This window comes from Perca flavescens, chromosome 2 (genome assembly GCF_004354835.1).
Source record: "Perca flavescens isolate YP-PL-M2 chromosome 2, PFLA_1.0, whole genome shotgun sequence".
NCBI lineage: Eukaryota > Metazoa > Chordata > Actinopteri > Perciformes > Percidae > Perca > Perca flavescens.
The window spans coordinates 35,427,536-35,451,976 of NC_041332.1; the positions used below are offsets into that span (position 1 = coordinate 35,427,536).

The following is a 24,441-nucleotide window of genomic DNA, read 5'->3' on the forward strand; positions in this document are numbered from 1 at the left end:
CTTCACAATGTCTGAGTTGAAAACGCATCTTGTTGTCATGTAAGGGCCCTGTTCATGTCGCAAAGAAATTAAAATTTTTGTGTCTGTTAAGAGCAGGTTAAGAAGCACAAAGGCACTTTTTATAAGATGCCCCCACAACTGACATTTTAGCTAGCTCTGGCCATTAGCTGCAGCAACTCCAGTTTGCTAGCAACGATTTTGGTCGTTTTTTTTTCCTATCGACAGTACTCCGAGACATCTTGATCAAGATTCAGGTAAAAAATTGGCCAAAGTTCTCCTTTAACTGTTAGCTAACTTTTGTTTTTGAGTGCCATACTGTATGCTCTATCTGCCAACAAGTTAGTTGTTACATGAGTCAGGTCATTTAGATACAAGAGTAAAAGTTCAATACTTCTATCAGAAATAGTGAGGTAGCCAGTTGACTACCTCAACATTGTATTTAAGTGCAATTGTTAGTTTATGAATTTCAAAAAAGTGGAATGAACTGTTCAAATTATATGACAGATGATGAATAGAAAAAGTAATGTCATTAAAAATCTTATTATGATCATGTAAATTAATTCAATATTATACATGCCTAGGCCTACTTTAAAAGTACTAGTCAAGTTCACGAAGTTCACAAGGGGCAAGGCTGTTGCCTAGCAATTGAATTCCATTACAAGTTAAACTTTTTTAATGTCAGATGTTGAATTCTTGGAAATATGCTTTTCAGTAACAAATTCATGTGTACAACAGGACACGTTATTAATCATAAACGGCCTCTTGGCTGACTCTGACTGCATAGATTAGCGCTTTATCTTCCTTACAAGTAACTTTTTTTTTTAACCTGTTCAACTTTTTCAATAAAGTTTTCAGAAAAAAGGAAAGGGCGGGACTTCAAAGTACGCAATTTCCGCTAGTTTTAACACCGCGCCACCGGAGAGAAGCTGATAAACAACCGCGTCTCGATATCACTATTCCTTTGTTCGTCTTCAGCGTTAGCTAAAAACTTAGCCACGACCATGGCTGATAAGATGAGTATGTCTCTGGACGACATTATCAAGCTCAATAAGAAAGGAGGAAGCGGCCGCCAAGGAGGATCGTCCAGGAACGGTGGAAGTTCAGGTCGGGCCGGTGGATCGTCGAGGCCGATGCGGAGTCGACAGAATAACTTCAACCGTGAGAGAAACAACAGAACCACACCGTATACCAGGGTATGAGAGAGAAGCCCTCGCAGTTGAGCGAAAATTGAAATGAAAGTAACGTGGCGAGGTGTTTTAATAATGTGTCCATAATGCTTCCGAAGCATGTTAGCGTTACATGCTAATGGACTTCCCCCTAACGACGTGTGGTAAGCAGCTAACGGTTAACTAGCTACAGAAGCTAGGGATCCTGAATTACCTGAAAGAAAATTGCCATGCCCCGCCTGTTTTACTTGATGTCTACGTTACTTTGTATACATTGTGTTTTGTCTGCTCTTAACTTCAGCTGTGTTTAGAACAACACGGTAACGTTAATTAAGTCCGCGTCGTTAAAACAAAGATTCTCTAAAACGTGCTGCTTTGTGTCTGAAGCCGTTCTGTGAAAAGTTGTCAGTGTCCTGAAATGTGCAATACCCAGCATTTCAAATGATTTAATAATGATTTACAATGGAAGAAACCGTAGGAAAAACTTGAATCTCCAAAAGAGTGAAATTGCTGTTAATAGAAATGATTGACTTTTCTAAGGACTTGACTAGTTTTCCTCCACTTTTTTTGATGGGACTATTTCTCTCTAAGAACTGGATAATGCCCCTGGCCGGAATCTCAATACTTTTTATGGACAAATTACTAAACTGATTATATAAGGTCATTGACTTCTTTTAAAACACCTCAATGACCACACACACACACACGCCGGTCAGCTTTATCAGACCTACATTTTTTTTTTCCATTGCCAACGACTACTTCTGTTATTGTTGTGCATGTGACCAATAAAGAACCTTGAATCTACTGGACTTGCGTGGTTCCTCCCTGGCATCAACTCAGTAATAGCCTTTATAGCCTACATGTGTGACCTATTTAGTGTTTAACTAAGAATCACCCTGTTCATCACTCACCTGTATTTTATTGTGGTCAAGAAGGGCTGGGCAAAATTGTCTTAAATTTTGGATATTATGGTATCACTCAAGTGTTTTTTTTTTCCTGGGTTTAAAGGCTGCATTACAGTTTAGTGATGTAATTTTCTGAACTGCTTAGCATCAATTAACTGTTGTATTTTCTTTAAACCAACTAAGTCTTTGTATCCACATTATTTAGTTATCAAAACTCTGTGTAAATATTTGAAAGCACCAATATTCAACCTTACTATCTATCTATCTTTTTCTTTCTCCATATTGCCCAGCTCGACAGTCAAGTAATATTTCTCATCACCAGTGCACTTTTTGATTATTGTTTTTGAGAGACATTAAACCTGGGGACATTGTTTTCTTTTGTTGCTCTTCACAGCCCAGAGAGTTGCCAGACAAATGGCAGCATGACATGTTTGAGGAGCACGCTGGTGGACGCAGAGGTCAAAGTGCAGGAGCAGAAAGAAGTGTAGAAAGTAGTAGTGGCAAGCTGCTGGTTTCCAATCTGGACTTTGGTGTCTCTGACTCAGATATCAAGGTATATTACTAAACCCCATTAATCCACTTTGCTAGTCTCAACCTGTTGTGAACATGAATGACTGATTTTTATTTATTTTTTACTTTGCTCCCCAGGAGTTGTTTGCAGAGTTTGGGACATTACAGAAAGCATCTGTGCACTACGACCGGTCTGGTCGCAGTAAAGGGACTGCGGATGTTCACTTTGAGACTAAGGCGGAAGCACTCAAAGCCATGAAGCATTACAACGGTGTCCCACTTGATGGTGAGGATTTGGTTCTCATGCTACGTTTGCTTGTTAGAAGTACCTAAAAAAAAAATGCTCATGCGTTTTCTTGTTTTCTTTTTTAGGCCGACCCATGAAAATCCAGCAAGTGACTTCAGATGTCGACACAGAGAGTAGACCGTCTACACAAAGGTAAGGCTGCGTTCACACTGCCTGCGTCGGCGGTCTGGCAAAAATGCAAGTCTCTCCGTTCATTTTGAATGGCGGTATTCTGTTTAGGCTGTGGCGGGGGTTGCTGCAGGGGGAAACACTTAAAAAAAAAAAAAAAGAAAGAAACTCAGCGGGCCAGGAGCAAAAAGTTGAGAGCAAAAAAACTCAACTTTTGGAGAAACGCATCCCCAAGTCGAGCTGCGGGGGCCAATCATGTAACTGGCGATCAGGCTTTTAAGGGTGTTTTGAACTATGGTTTACAGGAAACATCGCTGCCACAAAGTTTTAAAACACTACAAGAGTAAAAAATGAAATGCAAGCTCTGAACTGCTCAGTTTGTCTGATAGCTGAATGTTTCCTGCAACAACAAAGCACTCGCTATGTCATGCGGTCGGAAACGTCAATCTATAAACAATCTAACGCGAAACAGTAATTGTGAAATATATCCCCTACTTGTGCTTTGGGGGTGGGGGGGGGTTAAGAACATAACTGTCCGTCACACAAATGGGCCGTTATATTGACACCCCTCTCCCCACAGCAACACCCTGTGGCAAATCGCCGGACCGCTTATTTAGTGTGTGAATGCCCATAAGGCGTGTGAAAATGGCATAGCACTGTGATCGCAGTTCGAGAAGAGAGGTCATTGTGAACTATTGGGGAACCAGGCAACATTTATAAAACAAGCTTGCTTTACTAACAGTCCCATCATTCATGTATCAGTATTTGGAGCTTATTATAATCTAAAATGTCTGCTCTTTTTGCAGTTCAACCAGAGGGTTTGACCGCAGCAGGCTTGGACAGCCCAAGGTTGAAAGGAATGAATGGAGTAAAGGGGGAGACCGGGGCGAAAGGAGGCAAGGTGGCAGCAGGGGAGGTTTCAGGGGTCGGGGAAGAGGAGGTGGAAACAGACCCCAACTTTCTGCAGAGGAGCTGGATGCCCAGTTGGATGCTTACAATGCCAAAGTATGTACTTGGGTTGCATGAAACTATCTTTTTCCTATATTTTGACCATACGTTTGACACTCATTGCTAATTCAATCATGTTTCTCCTGTAACTCTCAGATGGACACCAGTTAGAAGAAAGGATGCTGCTCCTGTTTTTTTTTTTTTTTTTTTTTTTTTTTGGTCGATCGGATATGATGGATTGGACCTTATTACACTTTTTGTTGTGTTTTTAAACCATTTTATTGAGATATTCTGTTTTTAATATTTCTCAATATTTTTGTAGCCATGTTTTCTGATGCAACTTTGTTTTGAACATTTATTTCCTTGGCCAACCAGCTCCTGTGCTCTTTTCTAAATGAATGGACAATTGCTATAAATCTGCATCAAAGCTTTTATTTTTTTCTCCCTTAAATCATATCAACGTGATTCAATGGTTTGACAAACTGTTTAATTTAATGTGAAAATGTTAATGTACATCAGTTCTATCATTTGGTACTGTATACTTGGCATATGGACATATTTCAAGGGTTTTGTACATAAATAATTATACTGAATAGTCTTTGTTGTTTGCTTATTTAGAGAGTTCTCTTCCCTAGAAAATGTGCAGTTGCTCTTTACTGTGACAATATCTGGCTTTATTTTTTATTTTTTTTAAATGAATGAAAACAATGTGACCAAATGAAAAACAATTTGTCAATTTGTTGTTTCAGTAAGAATTATTTCTTAAAATCTAAGCGGTCAAACTTCAGCAACACTTGTAGTATATAGAACAACTTTTATTGTATATTAATATATCAGTCAGGTCAGCTTGAGCTATTCGGAGTGTAAAAGGGTAATATCAGTCACACAGGGTCATCAACCTAACATTTGCTTGCATAAGCTGGCTCAAGCCATTTACACATGTAATACCTAACAGGATATGTACTGCAGATAACCATAATTTAGATTGTCCTAGTAAAAAAGAACATTTCAGATACCCCACAATGCTGTTCTTCCTATCCAGAATGAACGTTGTAGATATCTGGGATATAATTCTTACAGGGGAAAACTCCCAATTTCAGACTACAATCCAATTTTTACAAAGTTTTATTTCAGATGGCTGATATGGAAAACATTCCAGATTTATAATGTAATTTTGAATAACAAAACATTTATACTGGTAAAAATGTCATTACAGATATCCACAATTGGTTATAATTGACAACTAAAATGCAATTTCACATATCCACAAATGTATTCTGGATGTCTAAACTTAAAATTGTAACTAATAACTATTAGATTGTAGGTATCTGAAATTTCTAGTAAGATCTGTCTGTGGCAGATTCACTTTTATTTGTAAAAGGACTGTAGCAGGTTTATTTTTATTTGTAGCTGGAGGATTATTACGTTTAAAATTCTCCCTTGTTAAACGGATGCCTGGACATTATATTAGGTATCGTTATTAACTCACAAACGTGTACCCCATTTAGGTCAATAAAAAGAGAAGCCAGAACTATTACAGTATTCAGAGTAAAGGTAAAATCATCAAATTGTGTTTGTAAACTGCATGAAATAAATAAACGTTTGGTGGAGCGCGGCACCGCACTGCACTGCACTTACGTGCAGCGTGCGCGGGCCTGTTTGCCGGAACCTTGTTGCGCGCGGCGCACGGGGCGGCGCCGTTCCCTTGTTCGCCATACTTGCACTGGCGCGACGAACGCACTAAACGCTACTGTAAAGGCACCTGAAACCACTACTGCATTAAATATAAAGGTAAGTCCCTCAGTTTCAAGGGCAGCCAATAACACATTTAAAAAAAAAAAAAAAATCTGAACTGGTGTACATCGCTGAAACCGTTTTGATTTCCTCCTGCTTTCCATCAACTGATGGTAACTTGTCAGGCTAATGTTAGCCGCAGGCTCTGGTTAGCTTGGCTGAATTGTTCCCAGCGAACCAGCTAGCCAGCCACTAGTCTCTCTTTCTTCAGTCCCACCCTTTATTAGAGGGTCGACGCGAAGAAAGGTTGAGGCCCTATTGTTAAGTATAACTCAATTAGCTATCACAATCTGGCTAGGTAACTTTTATGAAGCTAGACTAGCAGTGTGCTGCCTCTACCCGGGTGTGCTGTCAAAAGAGGTAACGGTTTTCTGAGAAGATGCCAGTCTACAGTTGTAGCGTTAGCTAACGTTAGCTAGCTAACTTACCACAGTCATGACATGTAAGGTACCGTGTTATCGCTATGGTAGCTGCGGCTAGCCTCTTGACAGCAATCTTGACTTAACATACTTGTGGACGTTTCTAATTCAGTAGCGTTGGCAAAAGGCCATACTTGTGTTATCACTTCTTTCCGGGAAATATTGTTTAATTCATTTAAAGTGATTTGTAACATGGGTGTGCCAGTAAAAACCTAAATAAGACGTTTATCACAATGGGGAAAACCCATTTCTTTTGTTTACATCTTTTCCATATAATTCTTTATTACTTGAACTTTATTCTTTGTGCCAGGCCAGCAGGGACTGAAAGGGATTGTATATGTTGTGCCGCTGCCCTGCAGTTTGCTATTGTTAATACTTAAATAAATTTACTCCATGCCAAACAGAAGAGGTAAACTTTAGTGAGGCAGTGAGTCAAGCAGACTCCAGCCTCCTGTGCATTTCCTCAGTATATGTGGATTTGAAGGTACTACTAGCTTTGTCTTGTTTAGGGAGCAGTTGGGTGGGGTGGGCCTGTCACATTGGATTCCAGTCCAATCCTGACATTTCTTAATGTTGATATTTTGCATGACGGCGCTTGATGAGGCCTCTTATATTAGTTTTGGCCAACTCCTTAATTCTTGTCCTTGAAGCCATTTGAACTGTAGAAACAAAGCACACATGATCAAGCTCAATAGGATGATCAAGAAATCATACTTCCTTTTCAAGTGGTATCTCAAAAACAAATAAATCACAAGCATCTCTTATTAAGACCAACCTTCTGCCACTGCAGTCATGTATATGAAGACTTTCCACCTAAATAGAAGAGAAAGGGACCTTCTTGATTTCCCACCATAGTTAGATAGTTACAATGCCAGGAATTACATAATGCATTCACTCTGAAGCCCCCTCCCCCACCAGCACCTCTCCTGTCATTACAAAAACCCTTAATCCCGATTTTGTCTCTTGCCGATATCAAATTCAGTTATGCAAAACAGTGGAGTGCATTTTGAGATCAAAGGAAAGTTCAATAAAAATAGTGGACTCTTTTGCTGCAGTGTTTTTGTTTTATGATCCATCCTACTGGGTCTACACAGTCACATCCATACAAGTTGAATGATATTTCAATTCACATTCCTATTATCTTAAAGGTACCAGAGAACTTGCCTCAACTCGACCCTATTAATAATATAAGAAGGGATATTTGATCATAGAAAACCGTTCAAAACAAAAATGGTGAACGTGATAGACAGATTGTTCATCCAATCAGCTGCCAGGTATTTTTTTTTTTTTTTTTAAGTGCCCACCCTTTTCCAAACAGTGGGGCTGGATCCGAATATTTGAATGTTTGTTCGATGGGTAGGTATTCAATTTTCAATTTTGGGATTCTAATATTTGAGGCATATCAATGAGGCATATTTTCAGTTGTGATTGAACTGTATTTGTTGAGTTACTATATAGGCCAACTTTGATCTTGACATATAGGCTAAGCATTCTGTAGCAAATACCAATAAACCCACTATTAATTATCTTAATGCAGTGTGACTACTTCAGCATGGAAATAATGCACCTCAAATACAAACGTGAGCGAGGGCGTTCAGCAATCGCTATTATATCGAATCAACATCCACGTGCAATTTAGCTCGCAGGTGAAGAATAATAACAACAAAAATCAAAAAGTTAACTTAATTTAAATTTGCAAGACCTATAGACTAATACAAGACATATAGACTAATACAAGACCTATAGACTAATACAAGACCTATACACTAATACAGGACCTATAGACTAATACAAGACCTATAGACTAATACAGGACCTATAGACTAATACAAGACCTATAGACTAATACAGGATTTATAGATTAATACAGGACCTATAGACTAATACAAGACATATAGACTAATACAAGACATGTAGACTAATACAGGACCTATAGACTAATACAAGACCTATAGACTTAAGATAAGTGACTTAAAGTAAACAACCAACACTAAGGTGGTGTAGGGAAATATGTAATTTTAAGGAAGGGACACAAATCATAGTGATTAAAATGTCTACACTGCATTGCTTAACAAAGGATTCAAGGCCTGTGTAGTTCTGCAGATGGGATGGCCTTAATGTGAAAGTCAAGTCTCTTGGCATGAACAAAGCTCTTCTTGCTTTTGTTACTCAGTATATTTCAGCAGAGGGATTTTTTCCAACACCGACCTCCTTAGCAAGCGATGACCCTGCCATAGGGAAATGAAAAATGAACTAGAATGGCAGTCGGAGAGCTCAGACCTCCGCCAAGGCCAATGGTGCATTCACATGCTCCTCAGATGGTCCCTTTTCTGAGTTGGGAAGTCGTTTTTCCGACTCTGGTGTGTTCAAGTGCTTTTAGTTGTACTCTGGAAACAACATGGACGCTACAGAGAAGATGTGTTGTGATTAAGATGTGTTGTGATTGATTGCTCAGTGCGTTTAAGCAACATGTTGGTAGCTGTTTCCAGTATTTGCATGACAACAAAGAGCAAAGGAAGGAGATCAGGTGAGCCATGAAATATGATCGGAATAATTTTTTCCGATTATTCCGACACCACATGAATGCAGCGTAAATGCCCTATGTCGCAATGTTAACGAAAGTGCAAAGTAATTTGTGTATCTGCCCCATGATTTGGATCTGCTCCAAAATTGAATGGAGTCATTCATGACTCTCAAATGTGTTGCGACAATATCACACAGCAGCCAGAGTTAGGTCAGCAGCATCAGGAGTGTGAGGAGAAATGCTGCTGCAGCCACCTTAACAGCATAACCTCTCAGGTGCACACCAGAGCAGCTACAGATCCAATAGGCTTAACACTTTCCATCAGCATTCCTCACTTACATTATTGTTGTGGTCATCTGTTTGTCCAGTGATTTACAACCTCTTCCCCAAGAGGCAAGTGTTTATTAGGAATACAAGAAGAGTTCTCTGCACGCTATGCGTTTGAAAGTCTTTGTTTTTCTTTCTTTTGTTTTTCTTAACCCTACCTGCTTTATTTGTCTCCCTTGTCTCCAGACATGGCTGAGGATGATGTGACTCCGGAGCAGCTAGCAGCTATTGCTGCAGAAAATGAAGAGCCAGAGCCGGTGAACTACAAGCCGCCAGCCCAAAAGTCGGTAAAAGAGATCCATGAGATGGATAAGGATGATGAGAGCCTACGCAAATATAAGGAAACCCTGCTTGGCAATGGGGCCTCTGAGGCTGGTAAGTGTGTGTGTTAGGGGTGGGATCGGGCCAAATTTTTCTGCCCGAGCCCGGCCCGCGTCCAACAGAGCCGTGACCGAGCCCGGCCCGAGCCCGACCGGCATCAAGAGATTTCTGTCCGAGCCCGGCCCGACACCGTTAAAATCTCATTTTTCCTCATACTAATGACACATGTAGGCTACGTGTGTTTGTGTGGAAAGCTTTTATTAAGCAACTGTAAGGAAGGCAGTCAGAAATGTCAACAGATGAGCGTGCACACGGGGCAACAAGCGCACGTTAACACAGGCGCACACAAGAGGCCCAGTCATATAATTGAAATAAAATTACCATATGCTTAGACAACTGTGGAAATACTTCGACACAGTAAACTTTCCTTCATTTTTGGTGGTTTTAAAATCTCCTGAGGCCAACTTCTTTTTAGCGCTCAATGCGCTGCGGCATGCAGTCTGCCTGATATGCACGTGTTTCTGTTAGGTTAATATTTAAAATGTATTTTAATCACAAAAACGAACATTTGCATCAAGTGAAACAGGCCCATTACATAATAAGCCGTTTAAAATTTTAAATGTCCAATGCCTTTGGCTACCGCGCTGATGTGACCGTCCGAGCCCGGCCCGAACCCATCCATCATTTCTAAATATCCGTCCGAACCCGGCCCGGCCCGTCGGGTACCGTCGGGACCCGTCGGGCTCGGGTCGGGTATCCCAGCCTTAGTTTGTGTGTGTGTGTGTGTGTGTGTGTTTGTGTGTGGTGATTAATGAGGAGTCCAGTGAGGTGTTCGTTTTAGAGGTTGGATGCACCTTTGATCTTAGCATGGAGGAAGCTTTTTTGACTAAGGTCATTAAATACCAACCACTCCTAAACACCATCTCAGAGTTAGGCTATAGGTGCCAACTATTTGTTTTTATAATTGGCAGCTTAAGACACACGCACAGGCTTCTCACAAAAGTGCTTCATTAGCTTGGATGCCAAAAAAGAGGGCTAAACGGCTAGGCTCATAGGCAGCCGCATATATGTCGAAGACGCTGTTACTTATACACATTAAAACGGAGGGAAATGCGTCATATTATGAAGACCTGTTGTATGCCAATGGCCCTTGATTTTGTATATATATTTTACTGCATCAATAATATTTATGTCCCTGTAAAGTATTCCCTTCAAGTGGACTTAAATGAGTGAGTGTGCGTGAAATCAAGAGAAAATCAAGAATATCATTATTTATTTATTTTTCTTCAATATCGGTGCTACAACGATACTTTTAAAACGGTGCTGGTGCCTGAACCGATACTTAAAGGGATGATAGAATACAAAACCAAATTTACCTGGTCATAGTTGAATAATGACAGTTTGGTGGGTAACTAGGACATACATAGAACCTCAAAATCCCATTGACACCTCTTTCCTCTGCAAATCTCACAATTTGAAACTGCCTCTGAAAATGGGCAAATCTCAACGAGCCACCGAGTTGACGTCAACTGAGATTTGGCTCTTTGTCACGCCCCAACATTTACATAGGCTACCAGTGTTTCCTCAATGTTGATAGCATAGTGGCGGTTTGCCATGGTAAAATTTCCAGCGCCACGGTATCAGAAATAAGGCAGACGCACAACAGGGTTTCCGCTATGTACACCACGCACCACCCTTCCTTTGGCTGTTTATGAAAAGTAATAAAGTCGTAGAGACGTCTGCTCTACTGAACTCAAGCAAACTGTCATTCGCTCTCTCTCCCCCTAGGGTGAGCAGAGTAACTGGACAGGACGTCATCACTCGCGAAATCATGGCAACCAAATAAACAGGGCGAGTACTAGCTAGCTAGCTACTTCACTCAATAAGTGATAAACAGCGACGAAAGCCGCGACATGAAATCCGCATTCACGCGGGTCCCATGAAATTTGACAGCTATAGTTTATTGGAAAATAGTGTTGGGCACAATGACTTTGATGAATTTACTGTTTATCAGACCCCAGATGAGACAAGAAGCTAACATTAGCTAACGCTGCTGTGACGGCCTCTCTGCCTCCCGTTGCAGGAGAACGCTGCATTCCTCCGACACGCTGTATTAACGTTACTGTTTTAAAACCTTTTTCCAGGTTAGTGGGGGTGCATACCGCTCGAAACCAACATGAAAACCGTAGCTAGCTAGTAATGTCTAGCTAGCTCAGCGTTTAGTTTTGTTGTTAAACTGTGTGTAAAATGAGCGGTGACGTTAAATCACCCTACGGTACCGTCTATTTGCTGGATGGTTTCAAGGTAACGGTCGGCAGCTAACATTAGCAGATAAGCCTGTACACTGACGTCCAATAACACCCAATTCAAATTCAAACTGTAAATATATTACAGTTATGCTGGCAGCCGGCCGCGGAGCCACGGTAATGCAGTAATCCACAAAGGGTGACTTTGCCCTGGGTATGGAGCCCGGCAGGATGCCGCTTTCTCGTCAGACTGTGTGGAGCTCCTAAAGTCCGACACGTCTTACCAAATTTGCAATTAGCCATCAATCTTTCATAAAACTGCCCATATTTGAGCTTTATATAGTTGATTTCTTACATAAAAAAGTCTCAGAAAGGAATTTGGTAATGAAACATTGCAGTGTCTGAAATATGAGACCTATTGTCTCGTCTCCAATGTGTGTTTAATGTGCTCAACCAATCAGCGCGCAGCTCATCTAAATATTCATGAGCATACCATATTTGGAAGAAAAGCTCTTGTTACAAATATGGCCAAAACACAGGGATGCGTAAGAGCCAATAAAATATCAACCAGGCCATTTTCAGCTCAACCAATGTTACATACCCCATTAGGAGACCTTAAAGGGGTGATAGAATGATTATATAGAGTATTTCACACTGTTCCTTAGGGTCTATTATATATATCTAGTATATTCTGGAGTGTTAAAGATTAAAAGAAAAAATAACAAGAACCTAAAACCGTGATACGAACCGAACCATGGGTTTTGTGAACCGTACCACCCCTACTGCAATGTTTCATTACCAAATTCACTTCTGAGACTTTTTTATGTGAGAAATCAACCATATAAAGCTCCAATATGGGCCATTTTACAAAAATTGATGGCTAATTGCAAATATGGTAAGACTGTGTGTTGGACTTCAGCGGCGGTGCTGCTGCCTCGCCGCCCGGCCTGCCTTCCTTAACGGACCCCGGCCTGCTGTGAGCTCCGTTACGGCTGGCAGCCCTGACAGAGCTCCAGGGCCTGTAACTCCCCTCTTCCTGCTAGCTAAATGGCCCGTTGTGTGAGAGCGAGAGCGCGGTCAGCGAGCTTGTTACACCAGCAATCTCGTACCACATGTTACACACATGTCACGCCACTTAGCTACAGCAACATCTAATTAAATGTTTTTTAAAGCTAACAACGGTGTCCAATTTCAAATTAATGAATATTTGTGAACTGTAAGGGTTTCGTTAGCTGCAACTGTCCCTTCAATCCTATGTGTACAGATTGCGGCTAGTTAGCTTCATTTTTGGTCGTAGTTCGAGTATATTTACAGTTTGAATTTCGTCACGCCACATATACAACATCTAGCTAAATGTCTTATAAAGTTAACAACGGTGTCCGATTTCAAGTTAATGAATATTTCTGAATTCCAGAGGAATTCTAAGAGGAGGCTAGCTAGCTCTCATTGATAGAGCTCTATCAATGAGACTCGTGGACAAGCGGCGTTTATTTCCCCAATCATTTGTTTAAATAACTCAACACATTATAATTACACACATTTAAAAGATTAACTGAAACCTGTGGTAAGAGATTGCTGGTGTAACAAGCTCGCTGACCGCGCTCTGACTCCCACACACCGGGCATTTAGCTAGCAGGAAGAGTGGAGGTGCAGGCCCTGGAGCTCTGTCAGGGCAGGGGCATTTAGTTGTCCATTAGCCCAAGAGACGGTGACTTTGCACGGGTATGGAGTGCTGTGGGCTGCCAGTCGTGACGGAGCTCCAAGTACCTCACAGCAGGCCGGGGTCTGTGAAGGAAGGCAGGCTGGGCGGCGAGGCAGCAACACAGGCAGCACCGGCGCTGAACTCCGACACACAGTCGGACAAAATTTGCAATTAGCCATCCATTTTCGTAAAGCGGCCCATATTTGAGCTTTACATAGTTGATTTCTCGCATAAAAAAGTTTCAGAAGTGAATTTTGTAATGGAATAGCAGAGATCTGCGTGACCTAGCTAGATTCAGAAGACTACCTGATCTCAGGTCAGTTGTGTAGCCTATGTAAATGTTGGGGCGTGACCGTTCTCTTAATACACCCATGGGCTGACAAAGGTTTTTGGGAGGTTGATGTCAACTTCCAGCTTTGTTGAGATTCGCCCGTTTTCAGCGGCAGTTTCAAAATATGAGATTTTCATAGTAAAGGGGTGTCAATGGGACTTTGAGCTTCTATTTATGTCCTATTTACCCACCGAACTGTCTTTATTCAACTATGACAGAGTAAAATCAGTTATACCCTATATAATCATTCTATCACCCCTTTAAAAAAAGAAAATTCACAAAATGGTTTGTGACATTAAAGAATGGCCTGTTTATTGGTAAGGCGATAGATCAAATTTAAATGATTTATATAAAATGTGATAACAATAAAATAACAATAACTTATTTCACCAGTCAATTGCTGTTAAATGACAAAAATGTTACCTACTGCCAAGTGTAGTGTTAACTAGCATCACATACATTGCTTTTGTTACCTGTAACGTCCGTTCCGGAGCAGCGCAGACATTTATGAGGCACCGAAATCAACGTGTTTTTTGGTACGGTAGATACTGGTCGTTTAAGGAATTTACCAGATTTCCTTACCCAACCTTATTTCTAAATCACATGAGGTCCCCTGCTAACACTAGTCCCGTACGTGTATGGCTAAAGACTTGGCACTTTGTTAGTTTAGCTAGTTATCATAAAAAGTGGTGTTTCTTCTTCCAGAATACCATCTTCTGCTAAATGTAAATAGTTCATACACTGCATGAAGAGAGCATGTTAACCAAACAATAGCCAAGATATTCTTAATTAACAGAACTAACAATAATAATAGAAAATTGCACTCTTTCAAAATGCAACTATGATCTAAATATTAATAATCGTTCAGCCCTAAATCAGAGTTGTAGCTAAAGTTTGAGATTTAAAGTAGTTCAAGTGTTTCTGTCAGCATCTGTGTTTTGACAAAATAGCTTTACAGTTGTCTTAGAAAAACAGGCAAGCAAAGTTTGATATCATAACATAAGATTTGATGTGGGTCATGTCAGAGATTTTATTTCAATTTAGATGGAGATTGACAGAGGGCTACGGTGCAATATTGGTTGTCTGTCCAAATTTCCACATCATACAACTGTAAGTTAAATCAGACAACCAGAGGGAGTTGTTTGTATTCAACATTCATACATTCATGGCAATCTGTTACCTAGTGTTTTCCACTATGTTAAGCCCCAGATAAATCAGTATGCTGTCTCTTGGTAAAGATCATTCTGAGAATACAGTTAAGTCTTAATAAATGCTGAGGGTGTCCTAACTACAGCAGAGCAGTCCTGATTTCACTTCCCCTGAGCCTGCTCACAGACAGCTGCTGGTTACAGGACAGCATCATGTGCAAGTCTCTTGTTTGGAGCCTGGTCTAAGTTGTGTGCAGACAAGTGTTGTCACAACAAATACCACTGTTTGGTTTCTTACTTGACGTCCTTACAATTTCTCTGGTTGATTGAACCATCTGTTTCTTTGATCCAATCTCAGATCCCGGTGTTAATAATGTCCAAGTGATCCGAATGTCTCTGATCTGTGAAACCGCCCCAAACCCACTGGTCCTGGACCTGCAAGGTGAGTCCATGTTTGGGCTGGTTTATGAAGCAGAAATGGAGATTACTTACTTGTTAAGTGTTTGGCATAAGTGAAAACAGGATGGAACTTATCAGCAATGTGGGTTCAAAAATTCAAAAATTCGTTGTCAATTTCAGCACTTTGTAACTTGGTTTTTGAAAGTGCTATACAAATAAAGATATTATAAATTGAAGGGGTCATAAGCAGCTCTTGTTGATCCAAACTTTAATAGTTTGGATAATCTACAGTATGTTACTCCAGCACATTGTCCACACATCATCTTAACACTAATGTTTTCCGTTTCTAGTAATTATGTTTGTCCCAGTCAAATATTGCACCACTATTGACTCCAGCACTGACTCTGACCTATTTTGATTTTCATCCAACATTACTGTATTTACAGATCCGTCTGTGAAGGTTTGAATCTGTGCTGAGCATGCTGTAAATGAATATGGACTCACTGATTGCCTACAGAGGTAGAGAGGCATAGATGAGGTACATAGATTGGATTTTTTTTGTTTCTGTTTGGCTGATGGCTGTAAAAATGGACTTATGATAGTCCCAGTGGCAATTTAGCAGGTAAGTCCCTGTCTGTGGAGCTGCTTGTTCCCCAGCTGACCTAGATTTGAATCCATCCACAACATTCTGTCCTGTGCCGACCTTTTCCTGCATCAAACATGATTCTCCTACTTTCTCAGCTAAAAATTATTACTGCCCACCCTGCAAATAGGATCAAAACAATATAGACTTTGTCTGTGATCTTAGCCTAAAGTCACAGGTAGCCAGTGATGCTGATATTCAGCTCTTTAAATTGGACCATATTTATATCCAAAAAAACTTATTCTATAATCAAAAATGAACTCTTGTTAAAGTAGAAAATACCCTGAAATATTCCTAAATATTTATACCCTAATGGGATGCTAAATATTTTTAAGATTTTGAAACAGGAGTTTGTATTAACAGCATAATGCAGTAAATAAAAATTGACAGGGAAAATAGGAGCAGATCAGAAAAAAAGCAGGCTTAAATATGCCCAAATATATATATTTATATATGTATTAGAAAGGAAGGCATGTCTCTAATATAAGCCTGCTTCAAATAAACCTTGCGCTCTGCTGCACGTACATTTATTTTAAATAGCTTGTTCTAAAACTGTTGTGTAGGCCTACCTAACGTAACGAAAAAGTGGACTGTTAATTAATATAGAAGGACGCTTGATTTTATATTCAAAGTTAGTATGCAAGGGGGGAAAAAAGCCATTTTTCCATCCAAGTATTTTTAAGCGACTAATCTTAATTAGAAAAGCTGGAAGACACAAAAGGGACAAAACTTCCATTTGATCCAGGTATTTTTATCCTTTTGTCCGTAAAGAGTTTATGCAGCAAAGAGGCAATGAAAACACATTTGTAGAATAAATAATGATTTAGCAAATATTCAGGGGTGTGATTTTTTTCTTTTGTTCTCCATATTCATCTGGACTTGTGGGCGAAGAGTACCAATTTAGTTCCGCTTCTCAATACCCATCCCTAATTTTGGCACCATTCAGTATAATGCAATTCATTACAACTCCTCCACTAACTGTAGCTTTCACAATGTCCATAGGGTTGAATAAATCCTTAGACACAGTATTAAAAAAAAAAATCAACATCACAAGCTTCACATAAGAATGATCTCTTCAACTAAAGTTCTCAAATAAAACAGAAGTTAATCGTTAATAGTTTTGACCACTGATTTGGCCCTCTTATTAGCACAGTCAGAAGTTGCAGTAGCACCAGAGGCTGACACACACTTCATGGAGGCAATTAAGATACTTTGAAACAACTTTAACTTATTAAACTAATAACTCAGTCATAGCTGCACTTGATACTTTCTGGGAATAGCATTATTTAGGTCTGTCATTTGTGCAGTGCCTGTTCAGAACGTGCCTGTTGGGATCAGGCCAATTGTTTTGCCTGTGGTATTGCTGCTTTTAGCTTTCCCGATAGCCACTTATCCAAATAATTTTACACTCAACACTGCGTTTCCTTTGGTCCTGAGCAATGCAACGTTCACACTGCAAAAGTGGCTCAAATCAGATTTTCGTTTTGCTCATATTTGCCTCGGATGTGTTTTTATTTCTCCATAGGAGTATAAACAACACAGTAGTAAGATGTCCATTATTATCTATGTTCATCACAAATTAATTCATAAATCCACTTAGAAATCATAGAATAAAAGACACTCCTTTATAACTGCAGAACTTGCATAAGAAGTTATTTCAGTATTGAAGTAATCCAGTGATACACTGCAAACTGGAACTGCTAATAGCTAGTTCGGCATACTCTTAATAATGTTTTAAGTATAGGCTAAAAAAACAACTCCCCAGACAGTGTCAAACACTCAGACCATCACTGATTTCTGTCATATATTGTTGATTAATGATTGGTGATGGTGATGAAATTCTCTCTTTGTACTCTTGGTGATGGTGGAGTTTTTTGTTGCTAATGGCTGACAATTCATTAGCCAAAGGTATAAGAAACTTAGAATTGTATTGGCCCACCAAGAGCATTTGATGGTGACTTGACCCTTAACAAAAAAAAATCATAAAAAACTCACTTAATACACTTGAAAACATTGAATAACAGGTCAACCTCAGATTCTTTATAGCGTGTAGCTGTTTGAAAATGTATAAATGTATTTAGAAAATATTGATGCCTGTGCATTTTTCCTTTTGGTTTGTAACAGGAGACCTGGAGGCCTTTAAGAAGCAGTCGTTTGTTCTGAAGGAGGGCGTTGAATACAAAATAAAGATCAGCTTTAAGGTAAGAGCTGCACTAGATACAGCAATAGTCTGTCTCCATGGATTATGACTGTATCTGTCCTCGGTATTCACTGACATGAAAATGTGATTTTCCCAACACATCTGAGTTGATTCAATTTGACACTGATTGAAAATCTCCAATAGTTGTGAACACACAACTTCCAGAAATAATTGTGGAAGATATTCCACTTGTTGGCAAAATAGAAGTTTAATGTTAGAAGCACAAGACTAATGTGACGATATCTCTAACAGTAAACTGAAGCTGAGTCTGGTGTGAGCTCTGAGGCAAATGGCAAAAAGACGGAGGGAGTTTAAGACCTGTAAATGAAATTTAAGCTGTATCATATTACATAGCAAAGATCCCAGGACATATTCAGTCCCATGTCATAATATTGATTCAGTATATTCATGGTATTGAAATTAAATGATGTGTATCTGGAGCAGGACAGTAGCAGTAAAAAGAGGAGCAGTCATGTTATCTTCCGATATATCTCAATGAAAACACCTCTGCATTTTTCCCAATTCTTTGACATTTTATAAAGTTTCAGGGACACCTTGCCTCCAGTCCTATAATTTCTAACCCTTTTTTTAATTTCTAATAATATTAGCCAAGCAGAACACATCTGTTGTAGGGGTGCATGATATATCGACTCAATATATTGCGAAATCACATTGCGCAATATTATATCAGTGTCGCGATAAGTATGCAATATTTAGTTTATTTTGTGGAGCGGTGTGTCCCATCAGTTGGCCTTGTTGTGTTTGATTTAGAGCTTGAAACGCTGTAATGATCATTATTTAATTGGCTACCACTTGCACATGTTAGTACACGTCAGCGCACGGGTCCACTACGTGACAAACCCTATGGAGCGTACCACGGGTGGGCATATTTGGACAGAGTGACAGTGTAAGTGAAGAAATAGATAGACAACAAGACGGAAATAATCAGAGAAGAGATAGAAAATTTGTGTCCTGTTCTCTTTTTTTATATATTTTATACTGTCCAACCAGTAGAACATGTCCTGTTCTGTAGACATGGTCCGTCTTTATTTATTTATTTATTTATTTATTTATTCATGTTGGACCAGTCCAATGTGACAGTCAGTTGAAGTTAACCTTGTGTTGTATTTTTTATGAATCTATTTTGATGTGTTTTCCCGTAACTTTTGTAATTTTACATATGTTTAAAAATATTGCAATATTCACAATCGATATTGCAATATCACATTTTGTCAATATCGTGCAACCCTAATCTGTTGTCTTTAACAACGTTTGTGTCTCATCAGGTGAACAGGGAGATTGTTTCGGGTCTGAAGTATGTGCAGCAGACATTCAGGAAAGGAATTAAGAGTGAGTGAACAATTTCATGTCGACCTGTTTGAAAATGTCCCCAAACACACCAGTTCTTCCTTTAAACACTCAGAGAGAGAGAGAGAGAGAGAGAGAGAGAGAGAGAGAGAGAGAGAGAGATGCAAAGGCATTCCTCAAAACTTAAGGCAAGGAATTTAAACATCAAACTATATGCTAGGTAACTAGGACTACAGTTAAAATTAGCCTGCTGGCTATCCCCAGAGTCACATTAGCTACAAAAGAGAGCGACATGCACTCGCTTGTGGGCACTCCTGGGCGTGCCCATAGACAGTATATAATGGACCAATAGACCCCGTTGCTCTGGACGGAGACCAGTGAAGGCTATTAGAAGCACTTTTCCGGTGATCTCTTGCTTTACTGCGCAGCCTCCAACTGACAGAGACAACGTAAATGTGACGTGAGCAACGTGTCTGAAAGTTGTAAGTCTTCTGGTAGCTGTGCCAAGAGAAATCTCAATCATTTCCAATCTTACAGAGACGGAGAGTGTAGGTATATGTAAGGAGATAACATAAGCACAGGCAAATTATTGCTAACTAACATGCTAGTTAACATTAGTAATTAAACCTAAACAGCTAATGTAAGTCGAAACTGCCTGCAAGCTTCTCCTGTACTATACGGTAATTCCTCTACAGTGCGACAGTAAGTCACTTGGTTATGACACAATCGTTTGCTTATTTTTACAAAAACGTCTGCTACGGAGCCATAACGTGAGGTACAAGGTAATGGAGCCTTTTATACATTGTCGTGTTTCTTTAGAAATAAACAATGGACAAATGGAGTCTTTAAACGCTTCAGATGTGAAGTTATTCGCAGTCAAGTGACGTAAAAAAAAAAAATGGCGGTCAGTGTAATGCTAACAAGAAGTGATCGCTTCGTAGCAACAAAATGGCGCCATCGGAGGTTCGCGTTCTGAAGCGAAGCTTACCCCCTTGGGCGTGCCTAGCCTAATCCTGGTTGCTTGGCAACAGTAAACAGAAATTCTCCGGTGCTCCCTTCAAGCACGTCTTAAAAGTCACTTCAGAGGTATATTGTTAAGTCACAAGAACGATGTTTTGGGATTTAAAAGTATATATTTCTCGATAAAAGTAACAAAATATATGAGATAAAATCCCAAATATATCAGATATATACAGAAATACGATGTCCTGAAGCGTTTTCCGCCATCTTGAATTATTTTCTTCAACTCGAGCCACTGACCTACGTCACGCTGCCCCTTCACTCCAATTGGCTGTCGCTTTGTCGCATCGCTCAGGATTTGCATAAAATAGACTTCTTGTCTATTTTGGCCCCGCCTTGCTCGTGGCAACAGCGAGCTCGTCGCTTGTAGCTGGCAAACGGCCACTCCCGTTGAAAATGAATGGCAGCCTGTCGCTTTGTCTCTGTCTCTTGTAGCTAATGTGACTGGGGGGTAACACAGGCACATTTACAGAAATGTTGCTTAATGTGCATTGACCTCATAAATAAATCATGAATTTGGCGGGGCTGTTATTTTCCGCCACTATCCTCGGGCCGGGCCCTTCATCAAGCATTTGTGTTTTTTTTTTTTAAATCATTACTTTATTAGCCTAATTGGGTGGGGAAAAAGCTATGCCATAATCAGAAATATTATCTATATAGGCTATATTATAGGCCAAAGTATGTATAGTAAGTAAGTGTCATGTGCGGAGTCTCCTCTCGCACGCATCACACCGGGCCTGCTGGGCTTTAGTGCAACATGGAGCTTGAGGATGTAAAGAAAAAAAGAAAAACAGGAGAATTACCTTTTGAGCAAGAGGAAAGTCTGAGGTATGGAACCATTTTAAACAAGTCGTGGGCCGTGACAACATATGTGTTGGCTTGGTCGAGTGCGTTAAGTGCGGCACGCTGCTCGCCTATGACAGCAAATAAAACGGGGACGTGGAGGATGAACAGACAGGCTCGCCATGACAGAAAAGATGATAGTCAGCCTTCAACGTTCTCCCAGAGACATGCGTTGAGTTTTTTTTAATTTCATTTTTTTTTTTTACTTTTTCCATTCTGAATAAACAAACAGCACAGTTTACATGCTTCGTCCTTGTTGCATTATTCATTAAGATCATTTTAAACAGATTTCTGCAGTTCAAAGAACTCTGAATCGTAGTTGAGAACGTCAGTTATAACGGCCCACGGATTAAAAAAGTGTCTGGTTGAAATCGGGCTCGGGCTCATAATTCCAGTTCATTTGTCGGGCCGGGCTCGGACACAACGTGCACGGGCTCGGGTAGGGTTGGGCTTGATTTTTTTTTTGGGCCCCATCTAAGCTCTACATACTACTATACTGTGACTTTTTATCAACATACTAGACTATGACAACTTTATGACTTTTTTCGACATACTATACTATAGCTTTTTATGACACACTATGACTACTTTGACTTTTTATCATCAGGTTAGCTGCTAGCTGCTATCATCCACGGCATCACTAGTTTATGAATGAAACATGGTGGAGAAACGTAAAAGTGCTGATAACTGCTCTGTATCAAAAAAGAAAGTAAGGCTCTATCTCGAGAGTTACCTCAACTTTGGTTTCGGGGCTCAGCTTTTCTTAGACATAAGTACCCCCAAGGAAAAAAGGTTGGGAACCAGTGGTTTAAAAGACAAAATACAAAAAGTCAAAAAATTAAGATATGTATATATAAGGATACTGTATAATCAACCAAATACAGTCTCTCTTTCTGACCATAATCTCCATTCTCATCTGTTAACAGTTGATAAATCGGATTACATGGTGGGGAGCTACGGGCCTCGTCCCACTGAATATGATTTCCTGACCACGATTGAGGAGGCTCCTAAAGGCATGATGGCCCGCGGCACCTACGTCATCAAATCCAGGTTTACTGACGATGACAAGCACGACCACCTGTGCTGGGAGTGGAACCTCAACATCAAGAAAGACTGGAAAGACTAAAAGAGGCCTTTTGTGTTCGGGGGCAAAGGGACCAAAATCCTCCAGCCCTGTTGGTTCCTCAGCCGCACCCCCCCCATCTCCACCCTGTGTCCACCATTTCTGCCTTCTTTGTTTTGACTTTGTTGTGCATTTCATGCCTTAGTTAATGCCTTGCTGTCTTAACACCCTGTCATTCTTCCCACCTCTCTGTCAGCATCCGTAGCAGCCCCCCCTCCCCCCCCACATTCACCTCATTCATCCGTCCATACAGCACCTCCCTATCTGCCCAACAATTCATTGATTGCACACGACTTCTGTTCACCAACCTGCCATCCTCACTCCAAACCCCCCACTTATCTGTGCCATATAGCACCTTTCTTCCTCACACCTAGCCCTGTTTTTCTTTTGTCCCGGATTTTTGCTGCTTGAAGAGATTAAGCCCGCCTTCCACCTCTCCAGAATGGTGTCTTCCTCTCTCAGTATGAAGTACATGTGGAAAAGCAACTGTACAATCAACTTTTGTTTGCCTTTTTTATATAATTGTATCAATGGTTGTATCAATGGTTATGTAATGTGACTGTATTCACATCACTGTTAATCATAGCAGGCCCCACCCTCCCTCCCCCCCCACAGCTTTCCTTTGCTTGCTGTCTTTTGATATAATTACCAATACCTGCCTTGTAAAAACAATTCATTCAGATGCTCTACTGAGCCTCTCTCCCTTCCCCAGGGTCCAAAATTAACTAATGGTGCTAATTTTGAACCCTTCCTTCCCTACATGTATTCACCCACTCCCTTTCAAATGGGGACTTGGGCCAAAGTGAACAATGGAATAACAAGTATAAGGGTAACAAAAAAAAAGCTGCCTTATGTGTAGACTAATGTCTAAACCTATTGTCTATTTAGCATACCTGTTGAGCACAAGCAGTGCTTGCCGTCTGTAGTGCTTACTCTCACTACCAACCGATAACCAATATGTAGCCCTGTTGTAGCAGAGACTGTTTATACAGTTAGCAGGCTCTGCAAAATAAACTTGTAATTGGAGCAGACTGAATGTTAAGAACTGGAGAAAAGATACCAAACCCAGTGAAAAATCAGTATCAATGATTCTAGACATCAATGTTCCTTTTAGCCACGAGGCCTTAGCACCAACTATGATCATGCAGAGAAAAACAAATGTTTCTAATTGAGCCTTTTTATTTGTTGTTCCCCTTTGCCTTAATGTACATCATTCCCCCTTCAAAGCCCACCCCCCCTCGCTCGTTCAGATTGCTTTATAACTCGTAGCGTGCAGTCAGGAAATCCCAGGTGTGGAGGAGAGAGTACCAGAGAAAGCACAGGAGGAGGCTGAGCCAGGCACCGTCTGCTGCTGCGGGAGACCTCGATGGTGTCTGGTCCCACAGACAGACGCTGGTAGTAAAGAGAGAAAACTGACCAACAGTGACCCTGTCAGAAAGAAGAAAGCAGTGAAAGGAAGGGTCAGGCGACACTACCAAAAGATAAACACATGCTTGATATTTAATGAGAGAGGAGGATTTGATTTTGAAACACAACTGACCAGAAACATTTAATTGAAATCAACTCGTACTGTAACAGAACATATGGATGTAAAACTTTTTGTTTCTTCTGATAATGTTAACTATGTATTCCTGCTCCATACATTCCTTCACATTGTACAGTTTCTATGAAAACGCTGGCATCCTGGTGGGGTTGTATATTCTTTCATCATTTGTGATTGCTCTTATCGGCCAATAAAGATTTTGCTCAACTTGGCCTCCAACACAGTCTCATGTTTTAATGTGTGTTATGTGTGCTAATAAAAGGGATATTGCAAAGTTCATCAAGTTATCAGTTTACTCAATGAGTACTATTCTGCCTGTGAAAACTGTTTTGATTTCTGTTGAAGTCTGAGAAAATGATTCAGGGTTGTCTCAGCTTGATCTAAACATAACAGAAAGCCTGTGTTCTGGAGTCATATTGGATGTCGAAAAATCAGTACAGTAGGCCGAATAAAAAAGTCTAGTAGTAGTATAGTATAGTATGTCGAAGAACAAGTCTTATATATGTCGATAAAGTCATAGTATAGTGTGTTGAAAATAGTCTTTTTAATTTCAATATCTGATGAAACAGATTTACTTCCATAATAGTATATGTCGAAAAAAGTCAA

At 40.2% G+C, this 24,441-nt stretch overlaps 2 protein-coding genes across 2 annotated transcripts; both read left to right on the plus strand.

The window, feature by feature from the left end:
• Positions 1–866: 866 nt before the first annotated feature.
• LOC114569738 (THO complex subunit 4) lies at positions 867–4,537 on the plus strand. Its single transcript, XM_028599790.1, has 6 exons — positions 867–1,193; positions 2,466–2,624; positions 2,720–2,867; positions 2,954–3,020; positions 3,803–4,001; positions 4,101–4,537. The coding sequence occupies exons 1-6, from the start codon at positions 1,002–1,004 to the stop codon at positions 4,113–4,115; spliced, it is 780 nt and encodes a 259-aa protein (XP_028455591.1). The 5' UTR covers positions 867–1,001; the 3' UTR covers positions 4,116–4,537.
• Positions 4,538–5,619: 1,082 nt separating this feature from the next.
• On the plus strand, positions 5,620–24,054 carry LOC114574108 (rho GDP-dissociation inhibitor 1). Its single transcript, XM_028606435.1, has 6 exons — positions 5,620–5,735; positions 9,195–9,383; positions 15,115–15,198; positions 17,923–17,999; positions 19,285–19,348; positions 22,096–24,054. The coding sequence occupies exons 2-6, from the start codon at positions 9,197–9,199 to the stop codon at positions 22,293–22,295; spliced, it is 612 nt and encodes a 203-aa protein (XP_028462236.1). The 5' UTR covers positions 5,620–5,735; positions 9,195–9,196; the 3' UTR covers positions 22,296–24,054.
• Positions 24,055–24,441: the final 387 nt, after the last annotated feature.